Below are 25,198 nucleotides of genomic sequence, written 5' to 3'. Positions count from 1 at the left end.
ATGAGCATAAAAAATGTTATGATATAAAAAGTGTGGATCACAACACGCATAAAGGAGGTGTAGCAGGCGCAGACGGTGAAAGAAAATTTATTAAAACGTATTTTTAGGCAGATTTCTATTATGAAACTTTGAGAAGTCTTTCTTAAAGTATCACTCTAATAAATTAAGCAGTTTAAAAAATATCTAATTGTTTTGCTATTTTCTGCCCTTAAAGGCTGGATCGACCTAAGTCTCTTTTGCAACCACATGAAACCTTCAGTTGTTCCAATGACACAGGCATTGAAACTGAGGGTAGCAAAGCAAAAATAGAAACTTTGAACTCCGTTTAAAAATTTTTCCTTACAGAGTGTCTGTTTACAAATTTTTCTTTGTAAAGAAGTATTCAGGTGTAATGCTCTAGATTAATTCATACAACACTTCGATGTAACAGTTTGTGGGGATATGAAATGAGATGGTGACCCTGACTCAGTTTTAGGTGACACACTTAGCAGACTTCAGTTCACTGATAAGATACTGGAAAAATGCACTCTCCAATGAAGATTCCATACTAAATACTTGTGTGACCATCCCTAGAATACTTCCCAGGTGTGGGGCTTGCAACAGAGAGGACTAATAGGGTGTTCTAAATATACACAAGGGTGGTAACAGGAAGGGCATTTGTCCACCCATTAAAGCAACCATGCTAAATCCGTTCTTAACCATGCTGCTCATGTGCTGATGTAAGACGAAGGCACGAGAAGAAGAAGAAGAAGAAGAAGAAGAAGAAGAAGAAGAAGAAACCTTAATAGCATGGATTCTGATAACATTGATCACGTAAAGCCTAACTCGCACTCTTCTCGTATGACAGACTGAAATATTTGGATCATAGCAGTCAGGTAGACATAGTATTTCTCAATTTCCAAAACGCATTTGAATCAGCACCAGTTCTATGCGTTTTATCAGAAGTATGATCGTATGGGGTACTAACCGAAATTTGTGATTGGATCGAGGATTTTTTGGTACAGGGGATATAGCTATTTACCTCGGATTGAGGGAAAATCATCAACAGTAACTTCAGGTGTACCCCAGGGAAGTTCTTTGAGTCCCTTGCTGCTCATGTCATGTATTAATGACCTTTTAGACAACACTGATAGTAAGACTTTTTTGCAGATGATGCAATTGTCTATAATCAAGTACTGTCTGAAAGAAGCTGGATATTTGGTGTCACCGCCAGACACCACACTTGCTAGGTGGTAGCTTAAATCGGCCGCGGTCCATTAGTACATGTCGGACCCGCGTGTCGCCACTGTCAGGATCGCAGACCGAGCGCCACCACAAGGCAGGTCTCGAGAGACTTACTAGCACTCGCTCCAGTTGTACGACGACTCTGCTAGCGACTACACTTACGAAGCCTTTCTCTCATTTGCCGAGAGACAGTTAGAATAGCCTTCAGCTAAGTCCATGTCTACGACCTAGCAAGGCGCCATTAACCATATCTGGAGAGAGTCTCACTTGTATTATCAAGAGATATGTACCACAAGGAAATTAAAGTTAAGTAAACCTAAGCTCCGTTCTTTTCTTTATAGCATTCATAAGTATCCTGTTTCAGACCTCACGAAAGACGGCGTGAGTTGACGCGTGCCCTTTCGGCTATCTCAGTGTGGCGACGAGGATGGGATGTGTTCTTTCTACTTTGCACTAATTTGCTTGTGTCATGGCTTCGCCACAATCTCCAGATGTACTGTCCGAATTTTATCGCTTGCAGAATCAGCAGACGCAGGCGTTATTGGATGCCCTTGGACAGCTCGTCCAGGGTCAACGTGCGCTGCAAACCGATGCGGCCGCCGCCGCTTCATCACTACCGCAGCCACAAAACGCAGTTGCACCACCATTTCGTCCGTTTCACACGGCCGACGAAAGCTGGACAGAATGGTCCCGACAATTTGGATTTCATCTCGCCGCCTACAGAATTCAAGGTAATGAGCGGCAGCCGTTTTTGCTTTCGTGTGTAGGTGTGTCCACCTACCGTGTGATAGTGAAATTGTTTCCCCGACGCGACGTAGCAACTCTGTCCTACGAAGAAATTTTGTCGGCGTTAGATGCCTATTTCAAAGAAACAGTTAATGTAGTTGCAAAAAGGTATACGTTCTTTCGTACCAAACGTACAGCCGGTCAGACTAATAGGGAGTGGGTTGCAACTTTGCAAGGACTTACTAGGGATTGTGCATTTGAATGTGACTGTGGACTCCTTTATTCGGATACTATGGTGCGTGATGCAATTGCACAGAACGTTTCTGATGTTCGCATACAGGAACAGATTTTGAAACTCGTCAATCCCTCCCTTCAACAAGTGATAGACATATTGGATAGGCAAGACACACTTGACTTTGCTCAGGAATCATTTGCAACTTCGCCAGCCGTGTGTCACATTAACCGGCCCGCCGGGCCTGCTGCACGGAACGCTAACCTGCCCTCGCGCTCGTCCGCGCAGCCACGTGTCCCGCGCAAGCAAGCAAATGCAGTGAAATCATGCCCGCGGTGTGCAACTAGACATTCGCGTGAGAATTGCCTGTCACGCCAAGTTATTTGCTTTTTCTGTAATAAGAAAGGGCATGTTCAAAGTGTTTGCCAGAAAAAGCTCAGATCAGACAATCACAACCATTCCAGGCCCTTTGCTTCCCGCCGGAATCGAATCAAGGACACACAGGCTCGGGAACCTTCGCCCATGGACGTTCATGTAGTTAATGCCATTCCGCCCAGTGTTCCTCTCGCTAATGGTGACTGTGTTCGTCCCACAAAAAGTGTGCGTCGACGTCGACGGAAATCCCGTCACGTCGCACGTGATTCTGTACCAGTGTCTATTCACGTTGCACAAAACAGTCGCTCTTGTCGTCAGCAGGACAATAAACTTTTTGTAGATTTGGACTTTGCCGGACAAATGATACCGTTCCAGCTCGATACCGGAGCTGCAGTTTCATTGCTCAATCACGCCACGTACAAACAACTGGGCGCACCTCCGTTGCGTGCCGCAAATGTTAAGTTAAATAGTTATTCCGGACAAGCTATCCCTGTATTAGGACAATGCACTCTTCTTGCCACATACAAGGGACAAACAAAACATGTGTCTTTTTACGTCCTTCGTTCTTCTTCTGCAGTGAACTTGTATGGTTTCGATTTATTTCAGTTGTTTAACTTGTCTATAGTACATCAGGTCCTATCAGTGAACCAGACTGTGCCTTCAGCCAGTGTTTCTCGTCTTTGTGAAGACTTTCCAGACATTTTTGCACTGGGCCTTGGTTGCGCTACGAACTATAAAGCTCCTTTGGAACTGAAGGTAAACGCGCAACCGAACATTTTCCGAGCGCGCAATGTTCCCCACGCATTGCGTTATGAGGTCGCCAACCGCTCCGGTATCTTGTATCGGTCCACTGCTAAGCAAGGCAACGCTGATGCGTTGTCCCGTTTGCCTGTTGCTGAGGATAAAGCATTCGATTCTTCCGAACTTGCTTGCATGTTCATTGATTCGGAAACCGATGACGTGGTCGAATCGTTTCCGATTGATTTTCGTCGTGTAGCTACCGCCACAGCTGCTGACCCTGTCCTTGCTACCATTCTGCGTTTTGTTGCTACGCAATGGCCCTTGTCGAAGTCACGGATCGAGGATCCGTTGGTTCGCCGATTTTTTGCTCACAAGGAGAGACTTTTTGTACGACGTGGTGTTTTGTTGTTGCGTTCTGATACTGCTCAGTCCAGAGTCGTGGTCCCACGTTCGTTACAGTCCTCTGTCTTACGGCTTCTTCACCAAGGACATTGGGGTATTGTGCAAACGAAACAACTTGCTCGTCAGCACTGTACTTGGTTCGGAATCGATGCTGCGATTACGGATATGTGCTCTTCTTGCCTGGCGTGTGCCGAACAACAATCCGCACCGCCGCGGAAATTCTTTGCATGGCCGCACGCCACTTCCCCTTGGCAACGCTTGCACATCGATTTTGCTGGTCCATTCTGGAATGCTCGATGGTTGGTTGTTGTCGATTCCTTCAGTACTTTTCCATTTGTTGTCCGGATGTCTTCCACGACGTCATCTGCCACCATCCAAGCGTTATCCGCTATTTTTTGCATTGAAGGTCTTCCACAGACTATTGCTTCCGACAATGGCCCACAATTCATGTCCGCAGAATTTCAGTCATTCTGCAAGGCCAATGGTATTCAACATCTGACATCCGCGCCGTTTTCGCCTCAGTCAAACGGTGCAGCTGAACGATTGGTCCGGACTTTCAAGTCACAGATGTTGAAGTTGAAAGAGTCGCATTCTCGGGAGGACGCGTTATTGCTCTTTTTGTCCTCGTCTCGCTCTCAGCCCCGCGATGATCGCTCGCCGGCTGAGTTGCTCCACGGTCGTCCTCATCGAACCTTGATGTCTTTGCTGCATCCGCCGCATCAAGTTCCTGTGCAGCGGCAGCCACCTGCTTTAGCTCCAGGCGACGTTGTATTCTATCGCAACTATCGAGGTTCACGGCGTTGGCTCGCAGGGCGCATTCCTCGCTGCCTCGGCCGCGCGATGTATTTGGTTTTGGGGGCCTCTGGTGAGGTGCGTCGGCATCTCATTCAGCTGCGCCTCTGTCGTCGCCTGGGTTCTGCCGCTCCCCGTCTGCTTTCAGCAATGGTGCCGTCCGGTCAGCGCCCTGGGGACCCATCTACTGGCTCGCCTCATCCCCAGGTGTTACCGACGCTGCCTTCCGTATTGCCTCATGGCGACATGCCGCCGCCGCCGCCGCCTGTTCTCCCGCCGGCGCCGCCCGCAGTGGACGCTTCGCTGCAGCCGCCCAGCGCCTCCCTGGGTCTCGCGCCGCCGATCGCTTCCTGTGACCAGCTGTCCTCCGCCATGGAACTCTTACCCGCTCCGGCCCAGATGTCGTCATCGCGCGTCGGATCCCCCGACGCAATGGAGGTCGACCCTTCGGCCCCTCCTGTCTCATTACGGGCGCATACACCGCATGTTGACGTGCACCCTGGACTAGGTTTTCAGGCGTTTCCTAGCTCCCCTCGGACCGAATGGCAGGGTGCGGGTGGCACAGCCTCGCCTGTTGTTAGGCTCCCCACCTCATCGCCTACGTCAACATGGGGTCCTCCCCACGGCGGGCGGAAGCCTTATCACACGACCGTTCGCCGATTTGCGGGGGAGGAATGTGGTGTCACCGCCAGACACCACACTTGATAGGTGGTAGCTTAAATCGGCCGCGGTCCATTAGTACATGTCGGACCTGCGTGTCGCCACTGTCAGGATCGCAGACCGAGCGCCACCACAAGGCAAGTCTCGAGAGACTTACTAGCACTCGCCCCAGTTGTACGACGACTCTGGTAGCGACTACACTTACGAAGCCTTTCTCTCATTTGCCGAGAGACAGTTAGAATAGCCTTCAGCTAAGTCCATGTCTACGACCTAGCAAGGCGCCATTAACCATATCTGGAGAGAGTCTCACTTGTATTATCAAGAGATATGTACCACAAGGAAATTAAAGTTAAGTAAACCTAAGCTCCGTTCTTTTCTTTATAGCATTCATAAGTATCCTGTTTCAGACCTCACGAAAGACGGCGTGAGTTGACGCGTGCCCTTTCGGCTATCTCAGTGTGGCGTAGCTAGCTTGTTACGCCACAACAGGATAAATATTCAGCCAGATCTTGATAATGTATTCGAGTGGCGCAAAGATTGGCATCTAGCTTTAAATGTTCAGAAATGTAAAATTTTACAGTTCATAAAAGAAAGAAACATAGTGAACTGTGACTATAGCATCAAGAAGGCACGGTTAAAATCGATCAACTCACAGGAATACCTAAGTGTAGCATTTAGTTGGGATATGAAATGGAGTGGACATAGGCCTAGTCGTGGGTAATGCGGGTAGCAGTCTTCGGTTTAGTGGTAGAATACTGGGGAAATGTAACCAGTCTATGAAAGAGATTGCTTACAAATCATTCGTGCGACCCATCCTAGAATACTGCTCAATTGTGGGGGAACCCATACCATACAGGACTAACAGGGACTGTTGATTGTAGACAGATATGGGCAGATTGTCCACGGGACAGTAACGCAGAAAGATACTGAATAAACAGATCTAGCAGGCTCTTGAGGATGGATGTAAACTATCCAGAGAAAGTTTACTAACCAAGTTTCAGGAGCCAGCTTTAGTTGATGGCTCTAGAAATATATTGCACACCACTAGGTATCACTACCGTAGCGACAGTGGGGATAAGATTATATTAATAACAGCACGATGGAGGTATTTAAACAATCTTTCTTACCGCACTTAATGGAAAGAATGACCCTAATAACTGGTAAAGCGGGACATATCCTCTGCCACGCACTTCACAGTGCTTTGCAGATTATAGAGGTAGATGTAGCTATGGTGCAATGGAAAGTGCTCTCTGCTATGCGTTTCACTGTGGTTTGCAGAGTATATACAGTGATCTATACATGTCTGAAATCAAATTTTTCATTTATCGTTAACCGAAAATCACTGAATACTATATATGCACTTTCTAGATGTTTTCAATTATTTTTGTAATTTTGGGACGCATTGCATATGGTTCACGTTAGCTTACGGACACACTAGCGTGTTTTAGACGATCGTTTACCCCGGAATTCAAGCAACACGCGCGGCAGTCTCAGTGTTGGCACACGGGCGCTTTTCTCACGCAGCGGGAAGCCCAAGGAAATCCTATCAGTAGTTGGAAGGTGCGAGTTGTGACAACATATACTGTGAGCATTTGCTGTTAGTATCGACTATAAGCGGAATTTCGTTAAAAAAAAAATGCCGCACTTGAGATGTGTTACTGGGATAGTTGTCCACTGGCGTCTGTTAAACTATAAAAACACGTGCAATTTTTATTTAATGATCGACCTTTATATAGAGAGGTTCACTTCTAACTCTGTGTAAATACCAATAATTAATTAAAATTTGCGCGAATTTTTACACATTACAGCAAACACAACACGACAATGCAGAACCTCACGCACGGGAAACATTACGAATTACTGGCGTAGCACACAGAACACGCACTTGAAAATGTGGGAAGTTACCGAAATGCGTCGTGTAAAATACAATAAAAAGAAAATTTGTAGTCTTTCACCAGCCATTTCTAATGTATCAAATCAAATTTTGCAGGTGTCTACGGACTGGGAATTCGATGAGTTCTCTACACTTTGCGTGTCTCCTCAGCCGATCTACAACTGCTGTCATTATTAAAAACACATGCATGTTCAAATGGCAGACGCTAAAAGAGGAATATATCAGACCACCGACCACAGGAGCGTGGAAGAATATCAGCTATCAGTACGAGAAAATAGGAAACTTCCTTCACTGTGTGAGATCTACAAGTGGAAACCACGGAAGAATCGTCAAACCATGAAGATGAGGTAGCAGATATAATTAAAAAATGATTTTTCTATTGTGCTAATAACCATAGCAAACAGCAATTATTGTTTCAGATGCATAGATGTAGAGGCATTTGGTCATCAAGGAGACTTCACAATTTTGGAGACAGCATGATAACTAAAATTTTGATGATCACTGATGAGCGTAATGGAAAGTATTCCTGCAAATGAAACGGAAGCAACTAATAGCAGCAAAAGTATAAGAGATCACTTTGCTGATAATTCTGGCTCTGAGCACTATGGGACTTAACATCTATGGTCATCAGTCCCCTAGAACTTAGAACTACTTAAACCTAACTAACCTAAGGACATCACACAACACCCAGTCATCACGAGGCAGAGAAAATCCCTGACCCCGTCGGGAATCGAACCCGGGAACCCGGGCGTGTTGCTGATAACTTCCGTTCCTTTCAAGGATCTGTACCTTGGTAAGATCGTTACGTTAACTTCCTCGAATGAGAACTAGTTAGTCTGAAAATCGACTTCTTGATTTTTATTCATGAATATATTTCAGTGTACAATGTTTATAAATATTAATGAAATGTTTGCTGTCAGTGCTCAACAGTGTCATCCATTCCAGCCCACTTTTCTCCCTAGACGGCCGCTGTAACTGCTCTCCACGATTCTCTATCTCTGTTCTTGTATTCTTCGCCGCGTGTGTTGTACACCCGTGGGTGTTTCTGCATTTCGATAATCGTTACGTCGCTCTCCAGACGCTCCATTCTGACACTTTGTAAGACACAAGACGGCTGCTACGACAGTAATGCCCGTCTGAAAAATGAACAGCAAACTCCCGAGTCCCCAGTCCCTTTACCCAGCTGTTTCATAAGTTAACACCTGCACACAGACTGCTCTACCGAGTTATATCGACTCTTCCGCAGCCGGCCTGTCAAATCAGTAGCGACACATTGCGCAGACGTCTCTGGAGAGTGTTCATTACTCACTAAAAGCTTTACATTATACGAAATACAGTCTTAGCCAAAATATTAGGACCACCAGCGTAACAGCAAGTTTGTCCGTTTTTGGAATGGAATACGTCACTGATTTTGCGTATCAGTGATCCGACAGTCTGTAAGTAGGTTTGTGCAGGTATGTGAAATCAGATGTCTACGCACAAGTCATGTAATTCGTGTAAACAACGGGCCGTTCGTCTGCGTACGCGGGGATGGCGCCCGATAGCGACCCAAATGTGTTCCATAGGATTTACATCTGATGAATTTGGTAGCCGAGACATGAACGTGAGTTCACCATGATGCTGCTCAGATCTCTCCAGTACGGTTCTGGCTCCGAGATACCGACAATTATATTGCTAAGCGACTACATCGCTGTCGGGGAAGACATCATGCATGAAAGGGTACAGGTGGTTCGCAGCTGTCAGCGTGTCTTCAATTACTACCAGAAGTCCCATGCAAGCGCATGAGAATGTCTCCAATAGTGTAAGCCTACGTCCGTAGCACGATGCACGTTTCGGGCCACCATTCGCCTCGATGACGGCTTTTGTGGAAGCGATCATCGACCTAGTGTGATTTACCCGAAGAGACGACACGTTTCCATTGATCGACGGTCGAATTTCGATAGTGCCGTGCCCACTGCAATCGCAATTTACAATGCCAGTGCATCAATATGTAAAAAAAGTAGGTGTGGTCTGCTGAGGAGCTCCATGTTCAACAATGTACGATGAACGGTGTGCTCCGGAACACTTGTGCGTGCACCAGCATTGTGCTCTTTCGGCAGAGATGCCACAGATCACCATCTGTCCCACTTTGCAGAGCAGATAAACCTCCAAACCTCACGTTCTGTGAAGAGTCGTGGACGTCCATTTGGCGCCTAGTGGTAGTTTCACTGTCCTTCTACCTTTTTCCGTAGATGCTCACGACAGTAGCACCTGAACATTTGAATAGCTTTGCTGCTTTCGAGATATTCATTTACAGACTCTGCGTAATAATAATTTGCCCTTTTTAAGCCATTTGTATCAGTGGATTTTCCCCATTTGCAGCCCATATCTTGGCTACGGTGATGCCCCGTACGTCTCTACTCCGTTTATGTACTTTCGTTACCGCATCACTTGCCCGCAGCTCCACCAGGCGGCATCGAACGTCGCGGTGGACAGTCGTCATAATGTTTTGGCTTATCAGCGTACAGTAACTAGTAACGAATGCAAATAACCCAAGAAACGCACACAAACAGAATTTAAGTAGATCACCGGAAGCTGCACTGCGCTGCTGTGTATGTAACAGCTTGGTACATGCCGTTCTTCCTTGAAGATCACTCCCCCAGGCGGATCATAAAAACGCAGTACGTTTCTCGCACATGTGGCCAAGCCCAGCGTGAAGAACAAGCAGATCGAATGCACCCCAGCCCGTTCGCACCGCATCAACACTGAAGTCTGCGAGCGTGCAGCTTGCGAAAAGGCGTCGTATGGCCAGGGCCATTCAGAAGTGGCCTATACACTCAGATGACGAAAGTCATGAGGTAGCGATATGCACATAAACAGATAGCAGTAGTACTGCGTACACAAGCCATGAAATGGCAATACTTGATTATGGCTGCACGACGCGAATTAACGAACTTTGAAGGCGGAATGGTAGTTGTAGCTAGATACATGGGATATTCCATTTCGAAAATGGTTAGGGAATCTAATATTCCGAGATCCACAGCGTCAAGAGTGTGCCGAGAACACCACGTTTCAACCATTATCTTTCACCACGGATAAGGTCGTGGCCGACGACGTTTAGTTTAACGGCCGAGAGCAGCAGGGTATGCGTAGAGCTGTCAGTGCTAACAGACAAGCAGCAGTGGGTGAAATAACGGCACAAATCAATGTGGGACGTACGGTGAATGTATCTATTAGGACAGTGCGGCCAAATTTGGTGTTCATGGGCTATGGCAAGAGACCACCGACACGAGTGCCTTAGCTAACAACGCGATACGCGTTCAGTGCTTCTCCTGGTCTTGTGACAATACCGGTTGGACCTGAGACGAATGGAAAACCTTGGCTTGGTCAGGTGAGTCCCGATTTCAGTTGGTAAGAGCTGGTGGTAGAGTTCGAGTGTGGCGCAAACCCCACGAAGCCATGGACCGAAGCTGTCAACAAGATACTGTGCAAGCTGGTACTGTGTCTATAGCGGTGTGGGCTGTCTCTACATGGACTGAGTCCCCTGGTGCAAGTAAACCGATCATTGGCTGTAAACGGTCATGTTCGGCTGCTTGGAGACCACTGTTGGACTCCGTGTTCTCAAAAAATGACTGACTTTTTATGGATCTCAATGCGCTATGTCACCGGACCACAATTGTTCGCAAATGGTTTGAAGAACATTTTGGACAATTCGTGCGAATGATCTGGTCACCCAGATTGCCCAACATGAATCCCATCCAGCATTTATTTGACATAATCCAGAGGTCAGTTTATGCACAAAATCCTGCACAGACAACACCTTCGTAATTATGGACGGCTGTAGAGGTAGCTTGGCTCAGTATTTCTGCAGGGGACCTCCAGCGAATTGTTGAATCCGTGCCACGTCGAGTTGCTCCACTACGCCAGGGAAAACGAGATGCGACACGGTATTCGGACGTATCCCATGACTTTCGTCACTACGGTGTAATGTTGACGTCAATTCCCTCTCAAACGCACGTGAAAAACAAGCCAGTGTGGCTGGAGCGTCAAAGAGGTGTTCGCTATTTAAAATCAGTAGCCCGTTTCTTAACTGCTGAAAGTGAAGTAGCAGACTCTTTATAAACTGTGTGGAGGTAATATTTTGCTTTTATACAAAGTTTGTACTTGTATGTTGCGCCACAAATAAAATTATAAAATTTTGTATTACGTGTTACACAGGTAGATTGACTGATAAAAAAAAAGTGACGCACTCAGAAGACATGGTCGATCTCCATCCAACTTCGTAGTTCTCTGTGACATGTAACGTGCCCACCTCAGTACACACGTGTTGTTCGTTTCAAGTGTAGCTACTAGGCGTTGCAGGGCATGGAAGGGACGTGACGACTTCAGATTTTCGGTGACCACTGTGAGGAAGACGGAAATACAAAATACTGGTATGAGACAGCGTTATCAGTACCTGTCAGAGTTTGGAGTCTCATTGTGGGTCTCTTTTGGGCCGACTAGTCGAATGGTGCGCTATCCAGATTTGTGGGGCATTCGGAGATGGATGGCACTGGCCCTATGTTGGACTGGATTGGAACATAAGAGCAGGCAAATTCATCTTCAAGCTATCGGTCGACCACGTCCCGCCATCACATGGTCGGATTGCGGTACTTGCACTAAGCGTTCATAGCGCCTTCTTCTGCGCCTTCCATCCGAGAGCAAGTAATGGACTTAATGCGACATTATGTGAGATTCAGCAAAATTGGTCGAAAATTAGCAGCTGCCAGGCTATCGAATCGCAGTGCCGTCCATAGGCTGCGGTTAACACATCACAAATGGCAGCAGTTGGAATGGGGCCGTGACTTGGAGTGGGGCCGTGACCACGAAGTGTGAACTTCTGATGAATGGCATCGCACTGTGTTCACCGATAAACCGCAGTTTTGCACTATCGTTGTTGATCATCGCCAACTAGAATAGTGGCGACCTGGAGAGGGGTGCGTTCCTCTAGTGTTTTGGAGAAGTTCCGTGGAGTCAAACGTGGAATCATGGGGTGAAGAACCATCGGGTATGACTTCAGATTACGGCTGGCAGGGACTGAGGCAACTCCGATGACGCAATTTATGTATCACCTTTCATAAAACAGTATAATGCCCGTCTACACATGGCACGTGTCTCTGTGAACTATCTGCGTGTTCTCCTGTGGCCAATAGGATTCCCAGATCTACTCCTTGTGAACTACCTGCTTGATGCTGAGGTTCTACCGTGGCCAATAGGATTTCCATGTCTGTCCCCTATAGAACACGTGTGTGACCAGCTGAGACACCATCTCTGCCTCATTGCCAGAATTAGGGGCATCAAGGACCAGTTACAAGAGCTGTGCGCCAGATTGCAGATGGCTGTATGACACCATTCCCAGCCGAATCTGTGCGTCCAGGTTAAATGAGGGTGTAACGTCATACTGATAAGTGGTCTTCCACTGACAAATTCCTTGTAAATTTAACGTGATTTTGTAATCACTGAAATAACATGACATATCCTCTCAGTCCTTGAAGTTTCATTTTGTTCTCCGATCCCCACCCCCTTTCTGTCAGGCAGTGCATATTTATTACTTATTTCAGTAATCCATGCCTGAGGGTATTAGTTTATTCAAATATGTTTACATCAGTCCATTTTGTGAACTTCCAAATTGCATTGGTAAAGGAACACGCAACTATAGGGTACTCAGTTTTGTAAATTCATTATTTTCCTTCTCAATTCCACTGGCAGCTTTGTTTAATGGTGACTGACTCCGAAGCTTCCCCGTTGATTACCGACCCATTATGTTAGCGTATGTCGGCGTTATTCCACACAGCAAGCACTTACTGATGAATTTAACCAAAACACAGGTCTTATTCAGATGTTTCTTCTTCTACACCTTGTACACGCTGACATGGGTATCGTGTAGACGTAACACGGTACCCAGGGTACATATTTGTGGAATTCCAACAATGCAGCGGTAACAGGTAACTTAGTGTGAACTGGGCGGCTATATTAAGCTATAGAATGTTCGAAGACAAACATTTATTTATAGTTTAAAATGTACGAATATTATTGTTATTCATTTCAGAACCACTCAGGTAACGGTTCGATAATGAATGGGAAATTTTGAAACTAGTCACCATCAACCCTGATTATCAGTGCATGTGAGACAGAAAGAAATAAAGGAGTAATTAAATCCCTTTTGAATTAATGTAGTTTTATCTCATAGTATTTTGCGTTTTTCGTTGCTTTTGGTTTTATGTGGGGTTCCGCGACGTGGTGTATTTTTTGCAATGCCTGCTTAAATAGCGTTTGTCATATTGTACAGTGCTAATCACTATACATGTACCATGTGATGTAGTCCATTATGTAACTAAATCTTGTTAGTGAACACTTTGCAGATTTCAGTACATGCCACATATGGTAGGCTGTGTCAGAAACTAGGTTGGCAGCAATAAATATAATTTGCTGTTTTCTTTGATGCTTTTGCCATATCATTCGTTTTCAGTATGTGAAAGCTACCGACTGACAAGTCTGCAAGACTTTTGTCTTTATGAAAATTCACGAATAATGAATGAACTCCTGTTTCACCATAAATCGTCCAAAACTGAATATTTTGATTGTACGCTATTGCAGTTCGTCTCTAGCAGCGAATACAACAAGACGACCCGACGCTCCAGAACTGTATAAAGAAACCTGTAAGAAAATATAAGCTCTCGAGCGCAGAAACGTAATAATTGTCATAATTTTCTGGGCTATTAACTCACGCTTTACCATGAAAATCCATTTGACCTCGGCTTTGTAACTCGACAAATTTTAATAATTGTTGATTATCGACCAGAGCAAGTTGACATTTGGCTTACATTTCGCGCGACATATCCAAACATAACAAAAATAAAATTTCATTCAGGTCTGTATCAACACCGCGTCAGTCCCCTACTGAGATTTTTTTCCTTATTCTCATATGGCACACCTCTCTACAAGAAAAGTATTCAGATGTTTACATACCTTTGAATATATAACGCCATTGAACGGCCTGTTGAACTCAATGTTGATGGTCATCTCTTCCTTTGAACACACTACATCAATGGAATGTATGTGTGGAGGATGGGCCTCATCTTCAGTTGATCCAGTTGGGATTTCCGTGGATCCTGTATCTGTGTCTCCAATCACGTCAGCGCCGCCTGTTGGACTAACTGTTGGCACTTCGGCGCCGCCAGTTGGAATAACGGTAGGCATCTCGGCATCACCTGTGGGTCCAACGCCAGGTCCTGTCTCGCCTTCACCAGTGGGAACGACTTCCCCTCCACCTGTGACCTCCCCACCACCGGTACCAGGACCACTGGGCACCAAATTTTCTTCCGGTGCCGGTGACGTCGTCGTCGTCGTCGTCGTTGTCGTTACTGGAGGTATGTATGGCGGAAACGCCTCCGTTGATGGAGGCAGATAAACGCCGGATGGTTGACTCGTCTGTGGTCCCTCACTGAATGGGGGCTGAGGAGGCGGTAACTGAGGATACTGACCATTGTTCTGTCCATCAAATGGATAGAATGGTCTAGACGGTGGCGCTGTGGCTGTTGGGTTTGGCTGGAACGGTCGAGGCCGCTCTGAGCCGGGAACTGGAACTGGTAGATATGTACGTGCTGGTTCTGACTGAGACAAGGTGGAGTCTTGAACTGCAACAAGCAACAAGTTCATTACTCAGTAAACACAGGTAATACGATGCACTTGTCGTGTAACACATTTATCTTCACGAAATGTACTGGACAGTCCAAAAGTAACACAAAAACTGAACGATCAATAACTCAAAATTTATCGTGAGCGGTATGAGCAGCTTTCTAAGAAATTCACTGAAATACGTGTCATTTCTTACTCAAGGATGAAAGAATCTGTTACCAAATTAGTGGCATTTTTGAACGACAAGTCACAGGGGTAATAGGGGTTCCCTGTTAAAAGTCCTGTGGGCAGATGAAGCACTTCATTCACTTACGCGGATGTAATCAGTAATGGTTTGAACTATAGAATACCATCTTAAGGCTGCTGTTCAAAGTGTAAGTTATCTGGCAATAAAATTTTCACTGTTAAAAATACCATGCTTCTTCACCAAATTTAACCGTTTTGAAGCCGTCGATTCCAATACTATAACTAAACATTATGGTTCGCTTTTTCACTACTGTCTTTCTTTTTCTGTTTCTTGGTGTTATTCCGTGTCCTCACAGACCCGGCATGTTAGTTTGTAAACATATGGAAGATGAAGCCGGTTCTTCATTACAATTCTGTCCATCCTTTACAATGTGATCCCTCATACAAGCTAGCACGCTGATCTTTTCCGCCAGACTAATAATATGGTCTGGTTACTAAGAAACGAAATATTCTTTTTTTATTTCTATAACTGCAGAAAATCTAGATTCTGGAATCAAAGAAGGCGTTCAGTTCGAATATTTGACAGTGCTACACCATAACTAATTTATACAGCAAAGCAGATCAAAGGGAAAAGCAATAAAACAAACATTCTGACCCTTTATATAGCGACGTAGCGAAAAGGTATAAGCATAAATATAAAATTCTATCGTTGAATTTACTGCCACGTAAGGTGCTGTAGTTGAGACTCTGAAAATGGATTTCTGGAGAAGAGGCTATGCTAGTTCTGGGTATAGTAAAGGAATATTTGGGAATCGGAAAACAGATATTTGGCACAGATATTTTTCTGTGATTTGTTTTTCTAGGAGATGCCAAAGAAGGCCAAGGAATATATGCAAATGGATTCACAAAAGAAAATGGAAATGAGAAAGCGTATGTCCAGAAAACGTAATTTTCAATTTCTTCATGCTGAGTGCGATTTAACAACAGCCAGGCTACCGTTCTTCTTATCCTGTTCTGAGACAGTTAAACTACGTAAATACTTTTCTTATTTATCTAGAAAGTAATCGTGTGCATGATAAGATATTAAATATTGTTATGGTTTTGTTTTGTTGTGAAACTTGATAATAAACCGGTTACGAAACGTAAGGACGAAAGCAACTTTCTCATGAAATGTCACTTCCAAATAACAACACTCGATGAAACTTGGACCATAAATATGAAGGTCGTTCAATAAGTAATGGAACACATTTCTTTCTCGTCCAATTTCGGTTGAAAAAATGCGAAATTTGTTGTGGGACATCATGGCTCATTCCCGCTTCAGCAAATATGGTTTCATGATTTTCCTATAGGTGGCAGCGCTATACGCAGCCTTAAAAATAGCTTCTGTACGGGAGTTCCTTTTGGCGGGGAACCGGAGCATCGCAGATATGCATAGGCGCTTGCAGAATATCTACGGAGACTTGGCAGCCAACAAAATCACGGTGAGTCGCTGGCTGAGGCGTCTGTCATCATCGCAACAAAGTCTCGCAAGCCTGTCCGATCTCCCACTGCGGCCGGCCGCACACAACTGTCATTCCTACAATGATGGAACGTGCGGAAACTTTCAATGAAGGACGAAAGACGAAGAATAAAGGATACGCTCTGGTGGATGCTATAGGTGGATGAAGAGAGGTTATTGATGCAGCAAGACGTTGGCTTCAGCGCCGTCAAGTAGAGTGGCACCACGCAGACCTAAGGCCCTGCCAGTAAGGCGACGTAAGGACGTCGCATTTAACGGAGATGATGTTGAAGAAAAGGGTTTAGCAGCCAAAAGAGTTGGAAATATTATGTTGTATTGGAATCTTGGACAGAACCAACCTGCCTTCAGAAAAAAAGTGCGTTGCATTACTTATGGAACCCCCTTCGTTGAAAGTTCAGCTACAGTGCAGTACAGAAGGTAACTAAAAGAAATACACAATAAGAGGAACAGAAACGACGCTTTTAATCAAATACAATAGTTACACCAAAGTTATCGTGATTTATGATGTCTCCTGGCCATTACAAAAAGCAGGACTCGTTCTTAATTCTTAATAGGGTTATGATCTTTACGGTTGGCAACGTGTTCCCACGCAGGGCACATGGTTTGTAAGCAGTTCGTGTGGTATGGCGTTCCATTCCTCCACCATTGATTGCGGTTGACAAATGCTGGATGGTCGTTGGTGCATGTGATCATGCTGCCATACGTGGCACGTGCTTGATAGGATTTAAGTCGGGGAACGGGCAGGCCAGTCCGTATGCCAAATATCTTCGCGTTCCAAGAACTCCTCTTCCATGCGGTCGCGCATTGTCTTCCTTAAGAATGGAGCCACGTCCGAATACACACCCGAAAAGATGCACATGAGGAAGGAGTACAGTTTATTAAGACAGATGGGATTTCCATGTTTAAAGATTTGGAGATCACTGCGCCCAAGCAACATTATACCTCCCCACCTGGACCACCAAAACCATCATATTCGACAACGTTCCTGAATTCATTACGTGTTTTCAGCTCTCCGCATGTGAGGGTGAAGATTTCTAGACTTGCGCTATTGGGTGGGGAATTGTAGGACGCCCCTAGATAGGTCATGGGTGCATTACACAAAGGAGGCGGCTACTCGGGTAGCAGAGTACTTATGGCGTGCACTTGGGGGTTTTTTAGGCTAGGCAGTAGTGCGAGGTGTCCTGATGAACACTCACGAATCGACGTACAGGCCGGGAAACCAGGACGCGCTCAGTGTAAAGACACTTCAGCTATCAAGATATTAGCAGTAAATTTTCAGAGTGTTCGGAATAAAGTTCCTGAATTTACTGCCCTCGCCGGCCGGAGTGGCCGTGCGGTTCTAGGCGCTACAGTCTGGAACCGAACGACCGCTACAGTCGCAGGTTCGAATCCTGCCTCGGGCATAGATGTGTATGATGTCCTTAGGTTAGTTAGGTTTAATTAGTTGAAAGTTCTAGGCGACTCATGACCTCAGAAGTTAAGCCGCATAGTGCTCAGAGCCATTTGAACCATTTCACTGCCCTCCAGGAAGCGTGTGGCGCGAAATTATTCTCGGGACAGAGACCTGGCTGAACCCTGAGATTGGAAGTTCTGAAATATTTAGTGAGGGTTGGAACGTTTATCGTAAAGACAGATTAGACACCGTAGGAGGTGGTGTCTTCATTGCAGTTGACAAAAATTTTGTGTCTACTGAGGTCGAAGCAGAGTGTGTGTGTGTGAAGTTATCTGGACACGTTTAACAGGGCTAGGAGAAATAAAGTTAACTTTTGGGTGTTATTACCGGCCACCAGGTTCCACCGTGACAGTTATAGAGTCATTCAAAAGAAGTCTACACTCTGTATCGCACTAGTACCCGGAACATGCTATATTAGTCGGAGGCGACTTCAACCTACCTTGTATAGACTGGGATGTCTATGGATTCATTACAGGTGGTACAGAGAAGCCGTCGTGTGAATTACTTTTGAACACATTATCCGAAAACTGTCTTGAGCAGCCAAATCGACAGCCAACGCGTAATGGAAATATTTTAGACCTGGTAGCCACGAACAGACCAGACCTCATCGACGGTGTCAGTGTTGAGACAGAGATTAGTGATCATGATTTTGTCATTACGACTATGGTTACGAAAGTTAAAAAGTCGGTCAAGAAGGCTAGGAGAGTATTCTTACTAGAAAGAGCAGAGAAGTAGGTGTTAGCATCCCACTTAGTAAATGAATCGACTTCATTTACTTCCGATACGATGGACGTGGAAGAATTAGGGGCAAATTTTAAACACATTGTGAATCACACATTGGGCAAGTATGTGCCGAAAAAGTGGGTTACGGACGGAAAAAAACCCACCGTCGTTTAACAGCGCAATTTGGAGAATGCTCAGGAAGCAAAGACAGTTGCACTCGCGGTACAAGAAAGATCGGGAGAATGAGGACAGGCAAAAGTTAGTAGAAATTCGTGCTGCTGTAAAAAGAGCGATGCGCGAAGCATACAACCACTACCACCGTCATACCTTAGCAAAAGATCTTGCTGAAAACCCAAGGAAATTCTGGTCTTACGTAAAATCGGTAAGCGGGTCGAAGGCTTCCATCCAGTCACTCACTGATCAGTCTGGCCTGGCAACGGAAGACAGCAAAACTAAAGCTGAAATTTTACATTTAGCATTTGAGAAATCTTTCACGTAGGAGGAACGTACAAACATACCGCCGTTTGAGTCTCGTACAGATTCCCGTGTGGAGGGCATAGTGACAGACATCCCTGGGGTCGTGAAGCAGCTGAATGGGTTGAAAATAAATAAATCACCAGGTCCTGATGGGATTCCAATTCGGTTTTACAGAGAGTACTCTACTGCATTTGCTCCTTACTTAGCTTGCATTTATGGCGAATCTCTTGCCCAACGTAAAGTCCCGAGCGACTGGAAAAAAGAGCAGGTGACGCCTGTATATAAGAAGGGTAGAAGGACGGATCCTCAAAATTACCGACCAATATCCTTAAAATCGGTTTGTTGCAGGATTCTCGAATATACGAGGGCTATTCCGAAAGTAAGGTCCGATAGGTCGCGAAATGGAAACCACGGTAAAAATCAAAAATGTTTTATTTGCAACAGTTAGATACACCTTGCAGCTACTTATCTCCATAGTCGCCGACCCGACTTAGACGTGTATCGTAGCGTTGTACCAACTTTCCCGTACCCTCGCTATAGAAGGCAGCCGCCAGTGCTCTCCGCCAATTCTCTACGCTGGCCTACGGCTCGTTGTCTTGTGCCGAAATGTTGTCTTCATAACCAGCGGTTCATGTGACCAGAGCTGAAACTCAGAGGGAGACAATTACGGGCTGTATTGTGGGTACTCTCACATTTCCATTTGAAAACGATGCAGGAGCATCTTCATTGCCCCTGAAGAATGCGGCTGAGAATTGTCTTGAAGACGAAACAGCACGACAGTTATGTAATGTTAGCTGCATAGCTTCAGGGGAAATTTCTCACCAGGCCCCCGTACTTGGCGGCAGACACTATTTTCTAGACATCTTTACGCACTCACTGCGAGCTCAGAAATGAGAAGAGCGACGTGATGCTAACTGGGGTTATACTAGAGACACTACCCAACACATCTGTGCAAAGCTTTATCGGATTTTCATAGTCGTTTCCATTTCGTGACCGATCGGACCTTACTTTCGGAATAGCCCTCGTACTCTCAGTTTGAATATAATGTATTTCCTTGAGACAGAGAAGTTGCTGTCCATGCGTCAGCATGGCTTTAGAAAGCATCGCTCCTGCGAAACGCAACTCGCCCTTTTTTCACATGATATCTTGCGAACCATGGATGAAGGGTATCAGACGGATGCCATATTCCTTGACTTCCGTAAAGCGTTTGACTCGGTGCCCCACTGCAGACTCCTAACTAAGGTACGAGCATATGGGATTGGTTTCCAAGTATGTGAGTGGCTCGAAGACTTCTTAAATAATAGAACCCAGTACGTTGTCCTCGATGATGAGTGTTCATCGGAGTTGAGGGTATCATCTGGAGTGCCCCAGGGAAGTGTGGTAGCTCCGCTGTTGTTTTCTATCTTCATAAATGATCTTTTGGATAGGGTGGATAGTAATGTGCGACTGTTTGCTGATGATGCTGTGGTGTACGGAAAGGTGTCGTCGTTGAGTGACTGTAAGAGGATACAAGATGACTTGGACAGGATTTGTAATTGGTGTAAAAAATGGCAGCTAACTCTAAAAATAGATAAATGTAAATTAATGCAGATGAATAGGAAAAATAATCCCGTAATGTCTGAATACTCCATTAGTAGTGTAGCGCTTGACACAGTCACGTAGATTAAATATTTGGGCGTAACATTGCAGAACGATATGAAGTGGGACAAGCATGTAATGGCAGTTGTGGGGAAGGCGGATAGTCGTCTTCGGTTCATTGGTAGAATTTTGGGAAGATGTGGTTCATCTGTAAAGGAGATCGCTTATAAAACACTAATACGACCTATTCTTGAGTACTGCTCAAGCGTTTGGGATCCCTATAAGGTCCGATTGAGGGAGGACATAGAAGCAATTCAGAGGCGGGCTGCTAGATTTGTTACTGGTAGGTTTGATCATCACGCGAGTGTTACGGAAACGCTTCAGGAACTCGGGTGAGAGTCTCTGGAGAAAAGGAGGTGTTCTTTTCGTGAACCGCTACTGAGGAAATTTAGAGAACCAGCATTTGAGGCTGACTGCAGTACAATTTTACTGCCGCCAACTTACATTTCGCGGAAAGACCACAAAAATAAGATAAGAGAGATTACGGCTCGTACAGAGGCATATAGGCAGTCATTTTTCCCTCGTTCTGTTTGGGAGTGGAACAGGGAGAGAAGATGCTACTTGTGGTACGAGGTACCCTCCACCACGCACCGTATGGTGGATTGCGGAGTATGTATGTAGATATAGGGTACATCTAGAATCACTACTCAAACCGAATTTGCTCTGTTCGGAGAAGAGCAAGAGACCCGACTTCTCGTTGGTCAACTCTTGGGACCATAGCAACCGGTGTCGCCGGTGTCTGAGTGTCAACGGAACACAACGTACTGGCCGTCGGGCAAAGGGGTCATCCCACGTAGTCCAGTTGCCACATTGGAGAGTGAGATTGCATGCCTTGAAGTCCTGTTAAATTTGGTTGTAATTGCGCGCAGTGTTTGATACGGGTGTCTTTTTGCCTGTTGCCCAACGTAGCGGACACCTGCTCCTGTAGTTGACCGTGGTTCAAATGGCTCTAAGCACTATGGACTTAACTTCTGAGGTCATCAGTCCCCTAGAACTTAGAACTATTTAAACCTAACTAACCTAAGGACATCACACACATCCATGCCCGAGGCACGATTCGAACCTGCGACCGTAGCAGCAGCGCCGTTTCGGACTGAAGCGTCTAGAACCGTGACCGTGGTCTATCACCCATTCTCCGGGGGTTTGGAACGCTCCCCATGCTGTGAGGAATACCACACTCTTGGGCTACACTCATAATACCTCGTTCTTCTTCCAGATTCTCCTATGAAGTTATCCAGATGTTTTCTCCGGGCCATGTTGTAATGAATACCGACACAGTGCGCCGTAACTACTCGCTAACTGACAGACATGTCTTTTACCGTTCCTCCAACTGCATCTTGCGGGACCAGCTCCATTTGACGCCAGAGTCACGCTAACCTCACGCCACGTAAGGCACAACTTTCTACGCGTGACTGGGAGACGTCGCACTTTCATTCATTTCCACCAAGTAGTAAATATCCCACGGTACTTGATCCAGTTCGTTCTTACGTTTGTAGGTAGTGTACTTCGTACCGAGCGAAGTGACATAGTGGTTAGCAAATGTTCAAATGTGTGTGAAATCTTATGGGACTTAACTGCTAAGGTCATCAGTCCCTAAGCTTATACACTACTTAACCTAAATTATCCTAAGGACGAACACACACACCCATGCCAGAGGGAGGACTCGAACCTCCGCCGGGACCTAATGGTTAGCGCTGCAATTGTTTCTCGGATAACGGTGGTGCTAATTCCGGTCAGGTTACCCAGATTTAGGTTTCCCGCTATTTCTCTAAATCGTTTAAGGTAAATGCCGGGATAGCTCCTTTAAAAAGGACATCACCGATGTCTTTCTCCATCCTTTCCTCAATCCGAACTCTCCAATGACCCTATCGTTGACGGGAAATTGAAATTGCCTTTTTAGTTTCCGTGCCTCAGTCGGTAGAAACGAAACCCTTATAGTCTGTCTGCCTATCCGACATTCAAAACCCTTTCTCTCAGGAACAGAGGGACATATGAAGTTGAAATTTGTGTATGTTATTAAGGTATACGGTACCTCGGAGATGAAGGAAAACTGGAGCTTCTAAGTCATTGCACTCAGAGGATACGGCCATTTATGTGACATATTTTGATACTGGAAAAACTCACTCATGAAAACCTATAGAGTACTTTCCATTGGTCTAGAATCATGAAATTTGGCATGAAGAAATGTTTCATGTCGCAAACAAACGTAAAAATCCGAAAACTGTTAACTCTGTAAATGAATCACACGAAAAAAGTTTTGTCATTTGTTATCAGGCTGGCTGTCTGTTCGTCCATCTGTTGAGAACCCTTTTTCTCGGGAAACAGAAAATGGTTAACATGTAATTATATCATAAGAAAAACATTTCTTCTGTCATTTGTAATCCAGCTTCAAACTTGAAAGTAAAAAATTAAAATCCAGTGAAACGGCCTTGATCGAAGCTGACGTTCATTTTGGTTGGCAACCGGTTTCTGTTTATAATTCAAAAAATCTTCGGGCCTTGGGCACCATGATGGCGGCTGGTTGCTGTTGTTGGAGTAAGGTTTGTAAGAACATGGAATTCAAACCAAAATAAACATCAGTTGCTATCAAGACGGTTGTTCTGAATTTGAGTATTTTACACTAATCACTGTACTCTCTTCATCGAAGGAATGTTTTTTTTTTTTAATTTGAAATTAAGTCATTCTCGAAAACCTTGGAAACCTTGGGATCTTGCCAGTATTAATGTCAATAACAGACAAATATCGTCGTGATCCGCTATTTCCGGAATGGATGAACTGTCTGTATACATGATTAAGTTTGTACGGAACCCTCAGTGCACGAGTTCTCGCACTTTGCCAATTCTTTCATTCTTTTTCATATTTCGCAGATAAGGTATTTGGGAGCTGACGTGGGACTGGAGAGTGTCTTATATGTAAAATTATATGGAGTATAGTTTCCTAGCAGATTAAACATGTGTGGAGACAATGCCCTCGAAAGGCAAGGTTTGCGTTCGCAGCATACGAACAGTCCCGAAACTTAGCCATTTTGGAAATGCTTGTACCTTTGGCCCGAATGCCAACGATCATGCCTTTTTCTACATTATGACAACAACTACAGTGTTTCCCGCGTCCTCCGGCACACTTTATATACCATCCCCTGCTAGCGCTGCCACCTGCGGTCTATGAGTGGTTACCTCACATTGATGCCGAACATAGGGCGTGGTCACATTAATGTGACTGGACAGTGAATAATATCTTTAGAGCTAAACTCTAATCTGAAGTTAGTATGTTGTTGAATCAGCACCTAACTGAGTGAAATTCTAGTGTTGTCCCATGTAATAATACAAGTGGATTACAGAAGCGTCCATAAATTAATTACTGACTGCTTTGGGATGCAGAGAAACTTTCGTTTGACTTGAACTAAGAAAAATCACATAAAGTCAATAAAAGTACGGTAAGTAACAAGTGGTAAAATAACTCAGAGGGGTGTTACGTAATCTTACCTCCTCTTCTTGCAGGATTGTTATATCTGCCTTGCAGCCAATCAATTATCGTCCGAACGGTGAGATCTGTTTGGGCTTGGCGCGACAGTCGACTGCCTGCAAACAAAAACAAAACAAAAAAATTAAAAGTTGTTCCTGAATCAAAAGCAAGCATTTTCCACAAGACAACGTTAAACAAAACAGATGAACATCAAACCGAAGTAGTCGCGCGCGGTTCCAGTTCACTAAATTTACTCCTAAACACATCTACTGTATCTCGAAGAGTTTATGTTTCGATAAATCGTGGTGACCTGTGTATCGAATATGGGGATAAGCTCTTCGTGCTATTCACGAGGAGTGGAATGTGTACCAACACTGTGTTTCGTGGTCTCCAATAATTTTACTTGCATAATCAGCTCTGTAGTAGCACACTGCACATGTATTACACGACCAAGCGAAGTGTGGCTGCTTGGAAGAACAGCATTGCGTTTTGCAAGCACTTCACATGCAACATGTCCGAAACATCCTTGATACTTATTCTTTTGCATTCTGACCATGGAGAAGGGCTATAAAGGCTTATAATTATTATTCTATTTACCATTATGCGTGAACATTGTGCACCTGTTTTCTTTTTCAGAAGAATACTGTAAAGTGCTGTCTTCAACTCCAAGCACACATTTCTCTTGTTTGAGCTACAAACGGCCGACACATTACGCATGTGAAAGAACATATATACACCAGTACTTCGGTTCATCCTACGTATAATCATTGTAAACTGTAGCATGGTAAATAGCTCATGCTCCATGATTTCCAGTTCACTACATGGTCCCAAAAAATAATAAGGTGTGTTTATTTTATTAGATACATTTCTCACTATTCTTAAGATATGACAACTTACACGCAAAACTATGTAGTGACTATGAAAACCGAAAGCAAGATAAGCTACAGAGAGAGCTTTATGCTTTATGAGTCGTTACTGTTCAGCGATGTAGTTATTGATTCAACAGTCTACCATCTACGGGCTATAATATTTGAAGTA

The 25,198-nt window shown here is 44.9% G+C and overlaps 1 protein-coding gene across 1 annotated transcript in view; it reads right to left on the bottom strand.

Moving 5' to 3' along the window:
* LOC126195075 (uncharacterized) overlaps positions 1–25,198 on the bottom strand; it is a 173,543-nt gene that overhangs the window by 45,198 nt on the left and 103,147 nt on the right. Inside the window, exons 4-5 of the mRNA XM_049933532.1 lie at positions 24,181–24,276; positions 14,034–14,701 (exon numbers count right to left, since the gene is read on the bottom strand). Coding sequence (XP_049789489.1) covers positions 14,034–14,701; positions 24,181–24,276 — 764 coding nt within the window. The remainder of the gene's footprint in view (positions 1–14,033; positions 14,702–24,180; positions 24,277–25,198) is intronic.

Source organism: Schistocerca nitens, chromosome 7 (genome assembly GCF_023898315.1).
Source record: "Schistocerca nitens isolate TAMUIC-IGC-003100 chromosome 7, iqSchNite1.1, whole genome shotgun sequence".
Taxonomy (NCBI): domain Eukaryota; kingdom Metazoa; phylum Arthropoda; class Insecta; order Orthoptera; family Acrididae; genus Schistocerca; species Schistocerca nitens.
Note: the sequence above shows the minus strand (reverse complement) of the source record. Positions and strands in the feature narration are given on the sequence as shown.